The 20,096-nt window shown below is 35.3% G+C and overlaps 1 protein-coding gene across 1 annotated transcript; it reads left to right on the top strand.

Annotated features, from left to right (window-relative positions):
* Positions 1-5,563: 5,563 nt before the first annotated feature.
* Positions 5,564-9,437, top strand: LOC142166285 (uncharacterized). The gene is made up of 8 exons (XM_075225085.1): positions 5,564-6,346; positions 6,509-6,714; positions 7,065-7,261; positions 7,597-7,644; positions 7,745-7,928; positions 8,193-8,278; positions 8,399-8,784; positions 8,871-9,437. The coding sequence occupies exons 1-8, from the start codon at positions 5,564-5,566 to the stop codon at positions 9,435-9,437; spliced, it is 2,457 nt and encodes an 818-aa protein (XP_075081186.1).
* Positions 9,438-20,096: the final 10,659 nt, after the last annotated feature.

The raw sequence follows: 20,096 nt of genomic DNA on the forward strand, positions 1-20,096 counted from the left end.
TTCCCCTAGGATTGGTATTAATTATAATGTGATGGAAGTCGTGTACATGAGGTGACGAGTGTGTACACGGACTAAATGTGAAAGATTATGTTTTTAAATTGTGAAGATCATTGTTGCGCATTTATTAAATAATTTTATCTTGTTATATTCTTCATCATTGATCTAAGATATATACTTTAAATTTGTTTGACCTTTTTCTGCTAATTGTTTTACCGGTTTAGTTTAAAATTAGTTTCTTTTATTCTGTGCATTATTTGCAGGTTAATTTTTTTTAAATTAAATATTATTAATATGAAGTATTTGACATTTTTAAATTTGATATTGAAGCAACGTATTAAAGATTTTGAAATATTATTTTCCTGAATTATTTATTTCTGAATATTTTTGTAAGATTTTCGTACTCATCGTGATGGAGCCGTGAGCTCTTTATTGTGGAAACATATTATTGAAGATTTATTTTGGCATGAGTCGTGAGCTCTTTATGGTGAAAACATATTGTTGTTGAATTATTTTGACAAGTTAAATTATTTGAGCACTTAAGGTGCAAATTATGATATATTGTGATATTGCTACGCATGCGAAGGCATAAGGTTTGGGTATTGAAACGCATGAGGTGAGATAAGGGTGGCTTGATACGTGTGGATAGTAGGGGAAACTACTAGAAGTCATGTGGTGTGATAAGGATGACTAAAACGCGGGATGCTATTTCTAGAAAAAATATTTTCTTTAAAATAAACTGTGAAGGCTCCCGCTGTGAGATAAGAAAATGAGATATTGTAAATTTATTTATGATTTGGGACTACGAGGCGGTACCTCGGGAGTTCCCTTGTTGACATTGATTTATGGCCGCAGTTGCCTTTGATTATTGTTGTGATTTTCTTAAAGTTGAAAAGAATTTTGTTTTGTTTCCACGAGGTATTTATTTGCCATTATTTGATGTAATTAAATGTGACATACTACTTGATTCATTTTCATTGTCATTTATTTTATTATATTATTAACATTTTACCATGCTATTATTATTTTTCAGTATGGCCTGACCTGACCTCGTCACTACTTTACCGAAGTTAGGCTTGGCACTTACTAGGTACCGCTGTGGTGTACTCATACTACGCTTCTGCACGTCTTTTTGTGCAGATCCAGGTACACCTTATCAGACTAGGCATTAGTAAACTAGCTATACAAGGAGACTTCGAGGTATATCTGCCAGCGACCGCAGACTCCGGAGTCCCCTTCTATCTTACTATGTTGTCTTCCTTATTTGCTTTAGACTTTATTGTATAGAGACATTGAGAATAAATTCTTAAAAACTTGTGACTTATTTCTACCGGGTTTTGGGAGTTGAAATTGTTTGAATTGTAGTTTATTTATTTCAGATTTAATTTTTTTTCGGCATTGATAGGCTTACCTAGTCTTAGAGATTAGGTGCCATCACGACATCCTACGGAGGGAATTTAGGGTCGTGACATCTTTAGCCAATGACTTGTTTCCTAGTATGACTCAATTTTGATATTTGACATTAACCATATTAAATATCTGAGTTATTTGAATTATATGTAAATAATCTTAAAATTTAAACCTTCAAGATAATTATAGATAATCATTAAATATTAATAATGAAACACTACATGAAAAACGGCTAACATTTTCTCAAATCTCGTAGTGATAATTTTATTTTTGCACCATTCTTATTGGTATTATTGGAACCTAAAAATAGTCACAAAGCGAAATAGTAACTAGTATTTATGAGCTATGGCAAAGCACAAAGGTTGGCACAATATGACGATTCTTTGATTACGACGTGACTCTTTTACTATGACTTGAATTCTTATTTGGTATGCTATTATGTTTAAAAAAATATTTCTATTTTGAAATTTCAATTTCTAAAATATTTTGTATATTTAAATAATGATTATCTTTATAATGATGCATGTGAAGATATTATCCTTAATTTAAAATTCACTTTAATCGGCTATCTAAATATTTAAATGATTCTTTGACCGGTGAAACTTTATTTCAGTATGACTCCATTTTGTCGATATCTCTAGCCACATATTTTGAATTTTGAATACCCTATATATATACAAATTTTTGGTTCTTTGAATCATTAAATGTTAGATTAATTGATTGATATTATATAACATTGCATATATTGTCTTAAAATTGTCAAGTAGTTCTCGACACCATACTTGGCTTAACCTCAATGCAAACTATTTAAATTGCATTTAAATTCAAATTCGAATATCATATCAGTTTGTTAGTAATAGTGATTTTTTTTAAAAAGACACACAATGTAAATAAAAGAAATACTTTAAGATATCCTTATCTTATAATCTATGTATTTGAATTGAAAAAAATATTTGAAATCGATGAGATCGGCTTCGAATTTTTTACACTCAACAAAGATGAAACAAAAGAAGAAATTCGTTGTCGTCTCTTATTTCTGATTTTTAGATTTTTCATACATTTTTTCTGTATTTATTTTCTTTCATCTTATTTTTTATGTCTTTATTTTTTTGGTTACAAAAAATTATTTTATTTCGTAATAAAAGGATGAGTTTTAATAGAAATTGTCTACATAAAACTTTATTTATACTTTTAGTCTTTGGTTGAAATTCTGTCATATTTTTATTTTGGCTTTATCTTATCAACCTAAACAGGTGCTCACCCAACCACTTAAATTAAAAAAATTGAGGATGTGTAATTTATATATAATTCATATATAACAGGTGTATACTCGTGTATTGTCGGTATATCATCTATGTATATTAGGTATAAAAAGTAAACAATAAATATGGCCGGATATATATATGTAATAATTCATAAGATTTCGGTTTCTTGATTTTATCCATGATATGACTTCTATTATAATTATTTTAAAAACTCTCTACTAAAATTTTAAAATATCTTATCTTTTATTTTAAAAATTATATTATAATTTAAAAAATAATCCCATTTCGAAATAATTTGTTTACATTTTAAAAATAAATATTTCACGTCATACCAATTTTTTTTAAATATACTTTTTGTTACACTTGAAAATCGTTATAGAAACTATCAATTTGAAACCAATATCTCTCTAGTTGAATTCGAGGAAAAAAAAATCTTTCACATAATCTAGTGATTCAAAACTAATATTCTTCAACGAAAAAAATACTATACCCTTGCAATGTTGGTTTGACTATAGCTAAATGAAGAGGTTTCTGCTTATACCCTTCAATTCCTAGAAGGTGTTAGATAGTAATTAATGATAGCAATTATATAGCCAAAGTTTTATTATTTGTTTGATATCCATTTATACAAATTGACTCTTCAAACGAACATTTTTCAAAAAGAAAAATAAATAACTTGTTTTGAATATTGACTGATTTTTGTAAGTTTCTTTCTCCAGCATATGATCATTAATCGAATTATGTATGATAACATGATAACAAAACATAAGTTTCTTTTTATTTTAATTCAAATTTAAAAATTTTATCTATAGATTCAAAATTATCCTTTAATATGTGTGTGTGTGTGTGTATATATATATATATATATATATATATATATATATATATATATATATATATATATATATATATATAGTTGTATTGTATGAAAAATAGTCAAATATAAAATAAAGTTAACATATACTATTGACATTTATTAGCTTGCCACTTGGCTTAACCACAATGACAATTATATATGGTAACTTTATTCCTTTAATATATATAGAGAGAGAGATATAGATGAGATAATTTATAGCCACACAAATATCTATGAATTATTTTAGATCACAAGTTTCAAAAGCCTTTTTTTTCTTCCTTAAACTCCGTGTCCAGTCAAATAGGTTCAAACAAATTGAAACGAATGTAATAATTAGGAGGGAAGAAGTACGTACAGTTGCAGCTACAATATATATATGTATGACGCACATGAGCGCAAGGGCGATTGTAGCGTATACTCAACGGGTTCAATTGAACCCATAACTTTTGATGCGGAATAAAAATTTATATGAACAAAATCATTAATATTGCAAAAAAAGTAGATATGAACCTATAACTTTAAAATATAATGGGTTCAATGCTAAAAATTTTAAAAGTTGAGCCCATAAAATTTAAATCCTGGATTCGTCTTTTCATGAGCGGATCACTGAATATAGATACATCAAATGCAACTGGCTTACAGAAGTTCAGCCTAAATGTCGTAACAAGGAATTAATTAAAAAAAGAAAAAAAGAAGAAAAACAAAGAACATAAATTTTGTGTCGGTTGTCAATCTTCACATTCCTTTTTTGAAAGCTCTTCAACATTATTGGACAATAAGGCATGCGGAATAGAACAAAAAACGAAAGAGTTCATTTGAGATTCCAACGTTAGCTAAATAAATTTTCAGAATTTATAGCTGCTTTATTCGATATCTAACCAGATTTTGTTGGATATCACAGAATTGGGTCTATTTTTATTTTAGGCCCAAATTGTAATTAGCCCAATTTTGTTGTGTATTTGTTACCCTGTATATGTTGACCCAGCCCACAGTTGTATATAGGTGGGTTACTCAGATATTTTTAGTTAGTCAGAAATATTAAACACAAGATTGAATAAAATTTTCTCTCTCTTCGTCTATCTTCACTCATGGCAGATAGGGTTTTATATGCATTTTTTCCCTGATTTTTGTTCAATCTTCATCCTAACATGGTATCATAGCGGGTCAATCGATTCGTCTTGTCCTCAGCTCTAGACCGGTGGTAACCGTGCTAGGGTTTCTTCGCATCTTCAGCTTGATTTACGACTCTATTTGGTGATAAATTTGGAGATTTCTAGGCGATTCTCTCTCATCTTTTCAAGTATTGATGTATGAAGGCCTTACTTCTTCAGGTTGCGAAGAAGATCGGTACAATTTTATTTTCAGTATACATAATAGCATATTAGGGTTTTTTGAGTTCGATTTTTTTTGCTGTGTTAGTTGATATTTGACTCGTTGGTTCTTATTGACAAAGTTTCTACATTTGCTATTTTCTCCTGTTGTTATTCAACATCTCTGTTGTGATGAGTAATAATATGGAAAATACTGAGTTACATGCAAATGTATTGTCAAATTCTGATGGTTTCACTGAGCTTATCCAAGATCCATCTCATCCTTTATACATACATCCTTCTGATAATCCTGGTGTTCAGCTGGTTACAGTTCCTTTCAATGGAACTGGTTTTGTTATATGGCGCAGTAGTATGCTAACATCTCTCTCAGCTAAGAACAAACTAGGCCTAATCACTGGCAAAGTAGCCCAACCTGCACCTGATTCTCCCTATTTTCCTTTATGGAAAAAGTGCAACAATATGGTCAAGGCCTGGATTACTAACTCACTAACTAGGGAGATTGCTATAAGTGTTATGTGTCTTAGTACTGTCAAGGAAGTGTGGATGGACATAAATGAAAGGTTTGGGTAGTCTAATGGGTCTAAGTATATTCAACTCCAACGGGAGATCAGTTCTACCTTTCAAGGGTCTTCTGATATAGCCACCTATTTCACTAAGATGAGAAGTCTGTGGGATGAATTGAACTCTGCATATGTTGGGCACACATGTTCATGTGGTGCCCTAAGTTCATTGAAGATCAGCATCTCTTTCAGTTCCTAAGTGGACTGAATGATTCCTACTTAACAGCTAAAAGTAGCATCCTTATGATGTCCCCATACCCTTCAATCAGTAAGGCTTATTCTCTTCTACAACAAGATGAGAGTCAGAAAGAGTCTCATCTTGTCTCTTCTGGGTTTTCAACTGATTCGGCATCTTTCTCTATCCCATCAACTCAACTTCACCCTAATAAACAATACACTCAGAGAGTCACTTTTGAATCCAAGAAGCCTTTATTATCTACTACTGTGTCTTGCAAGTATTGTAAGAAAAGCGGTCACGCCATAGAAAAGTGTTACAGATTTCATGGATTTCCTCCTGATTTCAAGTTCACAAAGAACAAGAGATCTGCTTCATGTGTCCAAATGGAGGAATCATCTTACTCTCCTGTTGTTTTCAAAACATATGAGGCTCCATTTCATGGGTTCAGCAAAGAACAGTACAACCATCTCATGACCTTACTCCAACAGATACATATTTCTCCCAACTATGCTCCTGCTAGTGCTGCTGCAGATAGTGGTGGATATGCTCATTTTACAGGTGTGTCATATCTTCCAGTAGAGAAAATGCATTCTTTAGCTCATTCTTTGTCTGCATCTTTTAATTCAGTTAGAAAACTTTGGATTCTGGATTCTGGTGCAACAAACCACATGACTCCATACGAAAATTTTCTTCACAATATTCAACATTTAACTTCTCCTTTCTTAATAACCTTGCCAAATGGATATAAAGTGAAAGTCATTTCTACTAGTTCTATGTACCTTAAACATGATATAATTCTACGTAATGTCCTTTTAGTCCATTCTTTTCAATTCAACCTTCTTTCTGTACACAAACTTCTAACTCAATTACAGTGTATGGCCATATTTATCAGTTTATCTTGTTCTTTACAGGGCCCTTCTCTGAAGAGGCCATTAGAAATTGGTAAAGAGGCTCATGGATTGTATTTTCTACTGCTAGACATGCCTTTACTTTCTGTTCATGATTTTTCTGTTGATTCTAGTAATGCTTGTAATATTTCTGCTGATCCCTTACCCCATAGTCCCTCTTGTATTCCAATTTCTATTACTAATAAAATAGATTTGGTCTGGCTTCAAAGGTTAGGGCATATGCCCTAAAAATGACTTCAATTCCTTTTCTTTCTGATAAAATCACATCTAAATAACATTTCTTATATACTATTTTTCCCATGGCTAGGCAACAAAGATTGCCATTCTCAGATAGTACTATCAAAACCACTGCCCCTTTTCAGTTAGTACATATTGACATATGGGGACCTTACCACACTAAAACCTACAATGGTTTCAGTTATTTTCTCACTCTAGTTGATGATTTTACTAGAGTTACCTGGACTCATTTATTTTTTTGTAAAGCTAGTGTCTTGTCTATTCTGAAAACCTTTACTTCCATGGTTAAGGTTCACTTTAATTGCTCTATTCAATCCTTTAGATCAGACAATGCATATGAATTAGGCAGTAGTATTGAAGCAAAGACCTTCTTTGCTGATAATGGCATCCTCCACCAGACCACTATACCACATACCCCCCAACAAAATGGAGTTGTTGAAAGAAAACATAAGCATTTGTTAGAAACTTCTAGAGCTCTATTGTTCCAGTCCAATCTTCCTACTAAATATTGGGGTGATTGTATTTTCACTGCTACCTACCTAATTAATAGACTACCTTCTTCTGTTTTAGGCAATTCATCTCCTTTGAAAAACTGCATGGCACACCACCCTCTTATGAACATTTGAGATCTTTTGGATGCCTTTGTTTTGCTACTATACCCAAACCTGGTAGAGATAAGTTTCACTCAAGAAAAATTTCATATGTTTTTCTAGGATACCCATGTGGCAAGAAAGGTTACAAACCACTTAACCTCTCCAACCATTCTATTTTCTTCTGAAGGGATGTACAATTTCATGAATCTATTTTTCCCTATTCTTCCTCTGTTTTCCCTGTATCTTTCCCTGATTCTACAGATATTCCTAATTCATCCTCTCCTATAATTTCTTCTTCTCCCATACCTGGTTTCACATCTAAACCCACTCCTTCTTCCACTCCTCCTACTATCTCTCCTCTCTCTCCTTCCATTTCTCCAATTTTCATCTACTTCCTCTCATTTACCAGTTCCTTCTTCTCCCCTCCTTAGGAAGTCCACCAGAGTTCATCAACCTCCTGCTCATTTGGCAGATTATGTGTGCAATTCTGCCCTTCCTTCAACTCCTCTCTCTACTCAGCCCAAGGTTTTCTCTACTGATGTACCACTGCATGAACCTCAGTTCTACCAGCAGGCTGTTTCTCACCCTGTTTGGTAGCAGGCCATGCTACAGGAATTCAAAGCTCTTGAGGTAAATAACACATGGGATATTATTCCTCTTCCTCTCAACAAAAAGCATATCCCATGCAAGTGTGTTTATAAGATCAAACAAAAATCTTATGGGACTGTGGAGATATATAAAGACAGGCTTGTAATAAGGGGAGACACTCAAAATTAGGGAATTGATTATTTTGCAACTTTCTCTCCTGTGGTCAAATTTACCACCATCAAGTGTCTCCTTTCTCTTACTGCAAAAAGGGGATGGATTGTGCATCAACTTGATGTTAACAATGCTTTCCTCCATGGTGATCTCCATGAGGAGGTTTACATGAAAGTCCCTCCAGGTTTATCTGTATTAGGTCCTTCATCTTCTAATTCTTCTTCTCCTTTGGTTTGCAAACTCAAGAAATCACTTTATGGCCTCAAACAAGCTTCTAGATAATGGTTTTCTAAATTGTCTGAAGTATTGTCATCTAGAGGATATATTTCAAGCAAGAATGATTATTCTCTTTTTACCAAGTATGTTGGCTCTTCCCTAACTATATTAGCAGTTCATGTTGATGACATTTTGTTGGTTGGTAATGATATCACAGAATTGGATAGTTTGAAGACATTTTTGGATGCTCGGTTTAAGATTAAAGATTTGGGTGAGGTCCACTATTTTCTGGGTCTAGAAGTGTCTTCTCATCTTGAGGATTTTTTGATGTGCCAACACAAATTCACTTTCGAGCTGCTGGCTGAATTTAATTGCACTCATTTTACCCCTGTAGTTACCCCTTTGGATCCTTCCATAAAATTAACCAGTGATGTGGATGCCCCTATGTCTGATCCAAGCATTTTCAGAAGGCTTGTAGGAAAACTAAATTTTCTTTAGCACACAAGACTGACATTGCTTTTTCTGTCCAGCATCTGAGTCAGTTTCTTCATTCTCCCCAGGTTCTCCATATGTTAGCTGGGATTCATGTGCCGAGGTACCTTATGAATGCACCTGGTCAGGGCATTCTATTGTCTAAGAATGCTGACCTGTCACTAGTAGCTTTTTCTAATTCTGATTGGGCTTCTTATGCCCAATCTAGAAGGTCTGTCACTGGGTATTTCATTACTCTTAGAGGATCCCCTATTTCTTGGAAAAGCAAAAAGCAGCCAACCATTTCTCTTTCTTCTGCTGAGGCAGAATATAGGGCTCTAAGGACGGTGGTTGCTGAAGTCTCTTGGTTGATCAGAGTATTGGTTGATTTGGGCCTGACATTGTCTTCGCCTGTTCCTATATTTTATGATAGTCATACTGCGCTCCATATCGCCAAGAATCCTGTGTTCCATGAGCGCACCAAACATATTAAAGTTGATTGCCATTTTGTTCGTGATTGCTTAGCATCTGGGTTGATTTCTTTACATCATTTTTCCTACTCTACTAATCTTGCTGACATTTTGACGAAGCCTTTTCCAGGTCCAGCTCATCACAATCTACTGTGCAAGCTTGGAGTGCTTCCCCCTCCAGCTTGAGGGGGGTGTTGGATATCACAGAATTGCGCCTATTTAAATTTTAGGCCCAAATTATAGTTAGCCCAGTTTTATTTTGTATTTGTTACCTTGTATATGTAGACCCGGCCCATGGCTGTATATAGGTGGGTTACTCAGATATTTTTAGTTAGTCAGAAATATTGAATACAAGATTAAATAAAATTTTCTCTCTCTTCGTCTATTTCTCTCATGGCAAATAGGGTTTTCTATGCATTTGTTCCCTGATTTCTGCTCAATCTTCATCCTAACAGATTTATGGAACTATTGTCACACATTTTAACCTAGCTACATTTTGTTGTGTGAGTGTATATATATATATATTCCTCTAATTTAAGTTAAGTCACATGTAAGTAATTATTAAGTCATTGGGGTTAAAATGCTTACAATGATTTCATGCTGTGGTAAAGAGTTTCCAAATTTGTGTGAAAGATGATGGATTTGTCATTTTAAACATGACAGAGTAGATATTTAAATTCTAACTGGTTGTCGCAGTCTCAAAAAGCACATAGATCATATCTAAGAAGGTTAAAGAGTATATGGTCGAAATAGATTTCGCCCTTTCTACGTTCGATCGAGTTCGAGTGTTAAGAAGTTGGAATGAGATTTTGGGAGTGAGCTCTGAGGTCGGTACTAACAAACCTCGAGCCCGAAGGTCGCTCGAGGAGGCGGCTCGATAATCCTAACGAGCCCGTGACCGAATCGATCCGCAAGGCACTGCTTCGAGGTCAGAAGTGCGCGACGCCCATCTCGAAGGTCGAACTCGATCCAAGACCGAAGGGCCCGACCCAGTAACGAGTTCGAGCTAGTATCGAGCTCACAGACAAGAGCCGTTGCAACCACACCAAGAAAGAGAATCTTGGCGGGAATCAAGAAAGAGACAAGTCATTATGGGTCTTCCACTACATGTTTTATTTTATTATTTTTTGGTAATGACCCTCTTCTATAAAAGGGGGAATCCTTGTAAGCTAGAGGAGGTTGAACACAAAAAAGATCACTTCCTCTAGATATTGATAGTAATCCCCTTGTGCTTGTTTTACTTATTCATTCTTTTTGCTTATTATTTTCGTTCTTACAGTCAACAATACACATATTTCCATTTCTCTACGCGATTTATATAAAATTTTATCGCATATCCTTAGAACTATCCACAAATCTAATGTTATCCGATTTTTCTTTAAACAGTTTGGCGCCCAACGTGGGGCTAAGGGTAATAGTGCTCGTTTGATATAAACCTAAAGTACACGCCAGTTTGCAACTTCAAATTAGCAATGGCTTCACCTATCAACCACGAAGCTGGCCTTCAAGATGAAACCAACAACTTGGCACCCGGGGCCGGAAGGCCACTCGATGAAGGTGCTGAGGCTCGAATCGAAGCACCCGAAATTCTAGCTGAAGTATCATTGTATGTCAATTCACAAATAGCTCTAGAGGCGAATCAGTGTTCCGAACCGGAAAGGAGCATTCAGGGCGGTACTCGATCCGTAGCTCGAGACACCCATAACGTGGAGGAGATCGGAGTCAGCTTACGGATGATCTTCGAGATGTTACAAGCCCAGCAAATAGCGATAGCTCAGTTGCAGAGCCAAACTCAGATTGCTTCGTAAAAGCTCATGCCGGAGCCATAAAGGTCGAAACCAGAAAGTCGGACCTGTTCAAGGTAATGCAAAAGGATAACGAGATGCTAAGGGAGTTCGTAGCTCGTTTTCAAATGGAACGAATGGATCTGCCTCCAGTCACAGACGATTGGGTTGTTCAAGCTTTCACTCAAGGTCTAAATGAGCGGAGCTCGAGGGCTTCGCGGCGGCTGAAGCAAAATCTGATCGAGTACCCAACTATTACTTGGACCGATGTGCACAATCGATATCAATCCAAATTAAGAGTCGAAGATGACCAGTTGACTTCTAGGACCATTACGAAAAAGCAAAAGTCGACCAGAGATCGATACCAGCCATATAGCGGAAACGATACTACTGCTGAGTATCCGAGGCCTCTTTAAAATCAACCTCGTACACAGGGGGCTTTATCATTGAACGCATCTGTGATGATTATCAAGTTCGGTGCAAAGGAAGTTACTTCGTTATTTCATGACAAATAGTGTCTCAACGGGAAATGTTGTAAGGGCGAAACGGTCAACATGAACCATGCTTATATAGTTGGGCCGAGCCCTGACGCAAAACATGAACCCATGTATAATGACCTTCAAAGAAAGCTCTCCTCCTTACCGATATTCTATGTTCAAGATATATTATGCAAACAGGATCGAGTTCGAATCATTCACTCGATTGCCAAGCCTACGGGCTACCTTTATTTCGAGTTGGAGCAATCACTCACTCGACCATTAAGCCTACGGGCTACTTTAACTATTACGCCTACGGGTTACATTGCATCGAGTTTGAATCATTCATTCGATTGCCAAACCTACGGGCTACCTTTATTTCGAGTTCGAGCAATCACTCACTCGACCATTAAGCCTACGGGCTACCTTTATTTCGAGTTCGAGCAATCACTCACTCGACCATTAAGCCTACGGGCTACTTTAACTATTACACCTACGGGCTACATTGCATCGAGTTCGAATCATTCGCTCGATTTCCAAGCCTACGGGCCCTCTTTATTTCGAGTTCGAGCAATCACTCACTCGACCATTAAGCTTACGGGCTACTTTAACTATTACACCTACGGGCTACACTGCATCGAGTTCGAATCATTCACTCGATTGCCAAGACTACGGGCTACCTTTATTTCGAGTTCGAGCAATCACTCACTCAACCATTAAGCCTACGGGCTACCTTTATTTCGAGTTCAAGCAATCACTCACTCGACCATTAAGCCTACGGTCTACTTTAACTATTACGCCTACGGGCTATATTGCATCGAGTTCGAATCATTCGCTCGATTGCCAAGCCTACAGACCCCCTTTATTTTGAGTTCGAGCAATCACTCACTCGACCATTAAGCCTATGGGCTACTTTGACTATTATACCTACGGGCTACAGTGCATCGAGTTTGAATTATTCGCTCGACTGCCAAGCCTACGGGCTACCTTTATTTCGAGTTCGAGCGATCACTCACTCGACCATTAAGCTTACGGGCTACTTTGACTATTACGCCTGCGGGCTACATTGCATCAAGTTCGAATCATTCACTCGACTGCTAAGCCTACGGGCTACCTTTATTTTGAGTTCGAGCCATCACTCGCTCGACTATTACGCCTATGGGCTACATTATTTCGAGCAAAACTACTCATTTCTTCGAATTAAAACAAACACTTGACTATTTAAGCTGAAGAACGCTCGAGCCCGATAAAGCAAAGGGGGACTACCCACGAGGCCCGAAGGCAACAGAGATTTAAATTCAAACTGTCTATTTAGTTTGAAAGGCCATTTCTCTTCAAAAAAGAAGAAGAAAGATTTGTATTTACAAAATTTTTGTACAGAAGCGCCGAAAACGCCATCAGAAGTTATCCGATTCAAAGCATGTTGGGCCTCATTGAAAAGACAGGAAGCCCCTCCGCATTCATCACTGATTGATCTTCTCCGGTCACCAAAGACCGAATGTAACTGGCAATTCCCACTGGGGAAGAAAAAATTCGGGTATCCTCGATAAAGTCGAGGACTATAAAGACGCATAAGATGATCGAGCATTACATACGTCATGGTCGGGATCGATAAAAATATCAGTGTATATCTGATCGAGCTGCTGGGAAATCATCAGATAAAAATATCAGTGTATATCTGATCGAGCTGCTGGAAAATCATATCGTTTCTCGCCACATCCTTTTCCGAGAAACGAGGGGACTATCTGTATACTCTCGAAATAAATTTCGGCCTTCCTACGTTCGATCGAGTTCGAGTGTTAAGAAGTCGGAATGAGATTTTGGGAGTGAGCTCTGAGGTCGGTACTAACGAACCTCGAGCCCGAAGGTCGCTCGAGGAGGCGGCTCGATAATCCTATCGAGCCCGTGACCGAATCGATCCGCAAGACACTGCTTCGAGGTCGGAAGTGCGCGACGCCCATCTCGAAGGTCGAACTCGATCCAAGACCGAAAGGCCCGATCCAATAACGAGTTCGAGCTAGTATCGAGCTCATAGACAAGAGTCGTTGCAACCACACCAAGAAAGAGAATCTTGGCGGAAATTAAGGAAGAGACAAGTCATTATGGGTCTTCCACTACATGTTTTATTTTATTATTTTTTAGTAATGACCCTCTCCTATAAAAGGGGGAATCCTTGTAAGCTAGAGGAGGTTGAACACAAAAAAGATCACTTCCTCTAGATATTGATAATAATCCCCTTGTGTTTGTTTTACTTATTCATTCTTTTTGCTTATTATTTTCGTTCTTACAGTCAACAATACACATATTTTTATTTTTCTACGCGATTTATATCAAATTGTATCGCATATCCTTAGAACCATCCACAAATCTAACGTTATCCGATTTTTTCGGTAAACACAAAGTCTTATTATACCTCGTTGAATAATACTTATATATAATATGGTTAGAATGCTCCTTCATTTCTTGAACTCTTTTAACTAGCGTTGGACATAGATTTGGTTTTAAAAAAATGAGTTTTTGAAAATGAGATGAAATATAAATTTTGAAAGTTAGAAATTGTGTTTGGACATGCATTTTACTTGAAAAGAATTTAAAGTTTTATGAGTAGAAGACTTCAAAAACTACTCTAGAATTGTTTTTGGGATTTGAAAAAATTTATTTTCAAAATTTGCCAAAAAATGATAAAATTCTATAAACAAATAGATAATTGAAAATAAAATTTAAAGAAAAGCTTCAAAATTTTATGGTCAAATAAAAACATGAGCTAGTTATAAATTCCTTATTGGCTTGACCACAGGTTTCCAAGCCATGTTGCAGTAAGTGCGACCACAAAGAACAAGTGAATGAACCATCTCATAAAGTTTAAAAGTTTTAAAAATGAAATATTTTTATTTATTTAGTTTAGGTCGACAAGTATGCTCTCTCACGTGCGAGTAAAATATTTTAAACTAAAAAATGGACATTTTTGTTAATCGTGATGGCGAGTTCCACTTTCCCATATTTGTAAGATTTTCTCTTTCCGATTTCAACTTATTTGAGATTATGATATAATACTCTCTCCGTTCACTTTTACTTGGCATGTATACTAAAAATATATTTTTATTTTTACTTTTTACTTTACGCATATCAAGATAAGATAATTTTTTTTCCTGTCATACTCACATTATTTATTACTCATTTCAAATCCTTTTCTCAAATCCAATAAAATATGCATCAATTAATATAGGTATCATGGTAAATTATGCATTTTATTTATTATTTCTTAAGAGGCGTAAAAAGTCAAAACGTATCAAGTAAAAATGAACGGATATAGTAATTATTTCTATTGTTGTGATGGTAACACCGAATGCGGAATTTTGTCTGCTGGAGTAGAGGAGAATGTAAAGTAAACAGGGGGGAAGTGGGTCTGGCGAATGCTGAAGTGCTGGTTCAACTTGAAAAAAATAGAGATGAACATGTTTCATCTAAACAGGAAACCCTCGCAGACCTATTGAAAAGAGTGACTGAGAGTTATAATCCAAAGAAGAAAGGAAGTTCAAAGGCTAAAACCCCTGGAACTGCTAGGGCTAACAAGAAAAGGAAGGCTGTCCCTTCTGTTACTGTTGAAATTCCTCCCACAAGAGGAAAAGCCACAAGAAGTCAGCTAAAGCAGAATAAGGCAGAACTGTAGAAAGTCTTATAAGAAAGTAGAAGAAAAGCAGTTGCTAAGGGAAAGCAGAAGGTGGATGAGCCTGTTGAGGCTGTTGACATTGATGAAATAGACTTGGTCCTTCGAGATGAAGATGAGACTGAAGAAGTGGATGTTCTAACTCCCAAAACCAAGAAAGCCAAGACTTCCACTAAGAAGTCTGTTTCAGAGTCAAAGTCTGCTGAACCATCCACCTTGGCAAAAAGAACAAGGTCTGCTGTGAAGTCAAAACAAGTGAAAAATGTTGAAGAAAAAGAATGGAGTGGAGAGGAAGAAATGATTATGACACTGAGAAAGACAAGATGGACAAGTTTGGTAAGAGGACTATTTTGAAGGGCAGACTCCTCAGGGACTGGGAGGAGCAAGGAATGATATTGCTTTTGGAGAAGTTGGAGTTACAATGGTGGAAGGACATTGTCCTTCAGATGGATGGCAAGTTGGCCAGAAATGAATTTGTTGAGTTCATGGCAACTGGTGAGGTGAAAGGTCGAAGGGTTACCAGTATAGTAAAAGGAGTGTAAGTCTCCTTCGATGTGAAGAAGTTGGGAGAAATTCTGGGTGTACCTACTGAGGGGTACAATGACTATACAAAGTTTAAGTGGCCAAGCCTAGAAAATCTTCCTATTGCCCTTGCCATTACCATAAAATTCAGTGACAATGAAGAGGAAGTTGAGCCCAAGGCTGTGTACAAGAGTGAGATGAATCCACCCCACAAAGTATTGTTCGAATTTGTCAACAAATGTGTTCTGCCAAGGCAGGAAATGAGGCACATTGCAAACTTCATGGATTTGGTCCTTATGGAGTGTTTATACAGTGGGAGGCAAATTAATAGCAAGGTGCGAGCCTTGGTACAAGAAAGTGGGGCTAAGGATGCTGAGATTGAGAGGCTGAAGAAGAGGTTGGCAGGGGTGAAGACTGAGAGAGATGCTCTCAAAACTGAGCTGGTAAGAGAAAAGGAGAAGAATGATGACATTCTTCAGGATATGCTAAAACTCCTCCAAGCCATAAACCAAGCACCTAGTTCTTCCTAGCTTTAAGCCTCTTAGCCTAGTGTAGATCAACCAGTGACCCAGTTCGGGATTTTTTGTTTTTTTTGCTCATGTTTCCAGTATTTTTATTTCTTTTTATGCTTTATGGTAGAATCTTATCAATCATCAATGAAATTCACTGTCTTTTGCTCTATCTGTTTGTTTATATTTCTTTGATGATTAAAATTCTTAGCTTGATCTATGATGATTAACCCATGATTGCATTTGAAGTAGCCCCAGTGGCCATGAGTAGGTTTTAAAATCTGGCTATCTTACATATTTATGCAACTTTTCGATAATGCCAAAATGGGGGAAAGGGTTGTGATTTACACTTTGAACAATGATGTTTATAACCTAATGAACTTGGTCCTTGATGATAAGTGATAAAAAAGGAAAATATTTCTAACATTGTGTTGATGTTGAGCTAAGTTGAAACAGGGCCTAAGCTTATGAAAAAGCACAGAGTTTGTCATCATCAAAAAGAGGGAATTTATTAGCCTAAGTAAAGGTTTGTTTTCAAGATTGACAAAGGAAGCTCAGGCATGAACCAGGTCCATCCCTTGTGTGCATAGACACGGGCATATTCGAGCTTGTGGGATGCACATGAAGGAGATAATCTTAACTTGGTATAATTGATATCTCCTGATCGAAAAGGTTGCATAATTGATAAGGAGAAGGACTCCTTAATCAAAGAGAACACTATCCAAGATAAGGGAGGAGTTAGAAGTTGAGATCAACTGGAACTCTTCCACCAAGGAAGAGTAGCATTAGAACTCTAGTTATTTTTTCATCTACTAACTCTATATATTGCAGGATATTTTCATTCTACAGTGACGTACAAAAGCATAAGTTAAACGTGAATTGAGAGCAAAAGAGCAAGGTATTTTGCAAGCAATTCGTATGTGATTCAAGTGTGCAAATCCGAAGCTACACGAACCAGATAAAAGAACCAGTTCCAAGTGTTTGTCTTTTATTCTAGTTCAATTATAGTAGGTATTTTCATATTGTACCTTTCAGCTTTATCTAGAGGCAATTATAATAGGTACTCAGAGTATTCAAGTTAAAGCTAACTTAAAGTTGTCGCAGCAGTTAGATGCTGGTTGTCACAACGAGATTAGAGTTAATCCTAGGTTTACAAAAATATTTTGTAAATGCAGTTTTTGGCTCAGTGATTTAGTGGAGAGTTTGGGAAAATCGTACTGAGAAGTAGGTCGTGGTTTTTTCACCTTTTGAGTCAGGTGTTTTTCACATAAAATACTTGTGTTCTTTACTTTCCGCATCTACTATTTCAGCAATAGTAGGTTAAGGAACACATAGAAGAACCCGGTCTTTCTATAATCAGTTTAAGCGAAAAATTGAGTACTACACAAATCATTCCTCCTCCCCTCCCCCTGTGTGGTATTGAAGTTAAAACATCATCTTGGTCACACAAAGACCAACAATCCAAGTGGCGAGAGACACAGAGGCCTATGTAAAGGGTTGTTAACTCAGTTGTACTAAAGGGTGAGCTGAAAGATATACTCCTTCCAATTCAAAAAGAATGAACATATTTCCTTTCTAGTCAGTTTTAAAAAAATGAATCTTTTCTAAATTTGAAAAGAATTTAACTTTAAAATTCTCTCTTTATCCTTAATGAGATAATATAGCCACACAAATATCTATGAATTATTTAGATTTCAAGTTTCAAAAGCCCTTTTTTTCTTTCTTAAACTCTGTGTCCAGTCAAATACGTTCAAACAAATTGAAACGAATGGAACAGTTAGGAAGGAAGAAGTATGTACAGTTGCAGCTACAATATATATGCATGACGCACATGAGCGCAGGGGCGGATGTAGTGTATACTTAACAAGTTAAATTAAACCCATAACTTTCAGCGCGGAGTAAAAATTTATATGAAAAAAATCATTAAAATTACAAAAAAAGTAGATATGAACCCATAACTTTAAAAATATAATGGGTTCAATACTAAAATTTTTAAAAGTTGAGCCCATAGAGTTTAAATCTTGGATCCGCCTCTTCATGAGTGGATCACTGAATATAGATACATCAAATGCAACTGGCTTACAGAAGTTCAGCTTAAATGTCGTAACAAAGAATTAATTGAAGAAAAGGAAAAAAGAAGAAAAACAAAGAACAGAAATTTTGCGTTTGTTGTCAATCCTCACATTCTTTTTTTGAAAGCTCTTCAATATTGTTGGGCAATAAAGCATGCGGAATAGAACAAAAAACGAAAGAGTTCATTTGAGATTCCAACCTTAGCTAAATAAATTTCCAGAATTTATAGCTGCTTTATTCCATATCTAACCAGATTTATGGAATTATTGTCACACATTTTAACCTAGCTACATTTTGTTGTGTGTGTATATATATAGAGAGAGTCTTTATTCCTCTAATTTAAGTTTAGTCACATGTAAATAATTATTAAGTCGTTGGGGTTAAAATGCTTACAATGATTTCATGCTGTGGTAAAGAGTTTCCAAATTTGTGTGAAAGATGATGGATTTGTCATTTTAAACGTGACAGAGTAGATATTTAAATTCTAACTGGTTGCCGCACTCTCAAAAAGCAGATAGACCATATCTAAGAAGGTCAAAGTCTTATTATACTTCGTTGAATAATATATAATATGGTTAGAATGCTTCTTCATTTCCTGAAATGTCTTTTAGCTAGCAAATAAATGAGTTTTTGAAAATAAGATAGAAAAATAAATTTTGAAAGTTGAAATTGTATTTTGACAAGTATTTTATTTGAAAAAAATTTGAAATTTTGTAAGTAGAAGACTTCAAAAACTTCAAAAACTACTCTAGAATTATTTTTGGGATTTAAAAATTTTTGTTTTCAAAATTTACCAAAAAATGATAAAATTCTATAAATAAATAGATAATTGAAAATAAAATTTAAACAAAAGCTTCAAAATTTTATGGTCAAACAGAAACAGGAGCTAGTTATAAAATCTTTATTGGCTTGACCACAGGTTTCCAAGCCATGTTGCAGTAAGTGCGACCACAAAGAACAAGTGAATGAACCATCTCATAAAGTTTAAAAGTTTTTAAAATGAAATATTTTTATTTATTTAGTTTAGGTCGACAAGTATGCTCTCTCACGTGCGAGTAAAATTTTTTAAGCTAAAAAATGGACATTTTTGTTAATCGTGATGGCGAGTTCCACTTTACCATATTTGTAAGATTTTCTCTTTCCTATTTAACTTATTTGAGATTATGGTATAAATTCCATTCGTTCACTTTTATTTTGCATGTATATTAAAAATAAATTTTTATTTTTATTTATCATTTTATGCATATTAAAAATTATTTTTACTTGTCATTTCAAATTATTTTCTCAAATCTAATAAAATATGTATTAATTAATACAAACATAAATTATACACTTTATTTATTATTTTTTAAGAGACTTAAAATGTCAAAACGGGTAAAAATTAACGGACAGAGTAATTATTTCTATTGTTGTGATGTGATGGTAACACTGAATGCGGAATTTTGTCTGCTTTGAAGTTTGAACCATATGAAGTGTCCGATCCAAAAGCTTTAAATGTTACAGAGAAAAAAGTTTCATTTATTTATTACTGGTCGGCACCACAAAAGAATTTACTAAAGTCCACGTTGGGTAAACTTTTCTACTCACCACTAGAAAGAGAGATCAGGTATGCTTTTCCAAGATTTTATTTTGAAGTAGGAAAGAGGGCTGATGTTAAGAAATCAAGGCCAAATTCATTTTCTGCTTATGGAGTTTAACTGGTACGAAATTTAAGAAATAAAAAAATATCTTTGAAACTTGAGATTTAAAACAAGCTTTAGAAATTTCTTTGGTTATAATTATCTCATTAAGAATATACTGAAAAGTTTAAAGAT

The sequence above is a fragment of the Nicotiana tabacum genome, chromosome 2 (genome assembly GCF_000715075.1).
Source record: "Nicotiana tabacum cultivar K326 chromosome 2, ASM71507v2, whole genome shotgun sequence".
NCBI classification, from domain to species: domain Eukaryota; kingdom Viridiplantae; phylum Streptophyta; class Magnoliopsida; order Solanales; family Solanaceae; genus Nicotiana; species Nicotiana tabacum.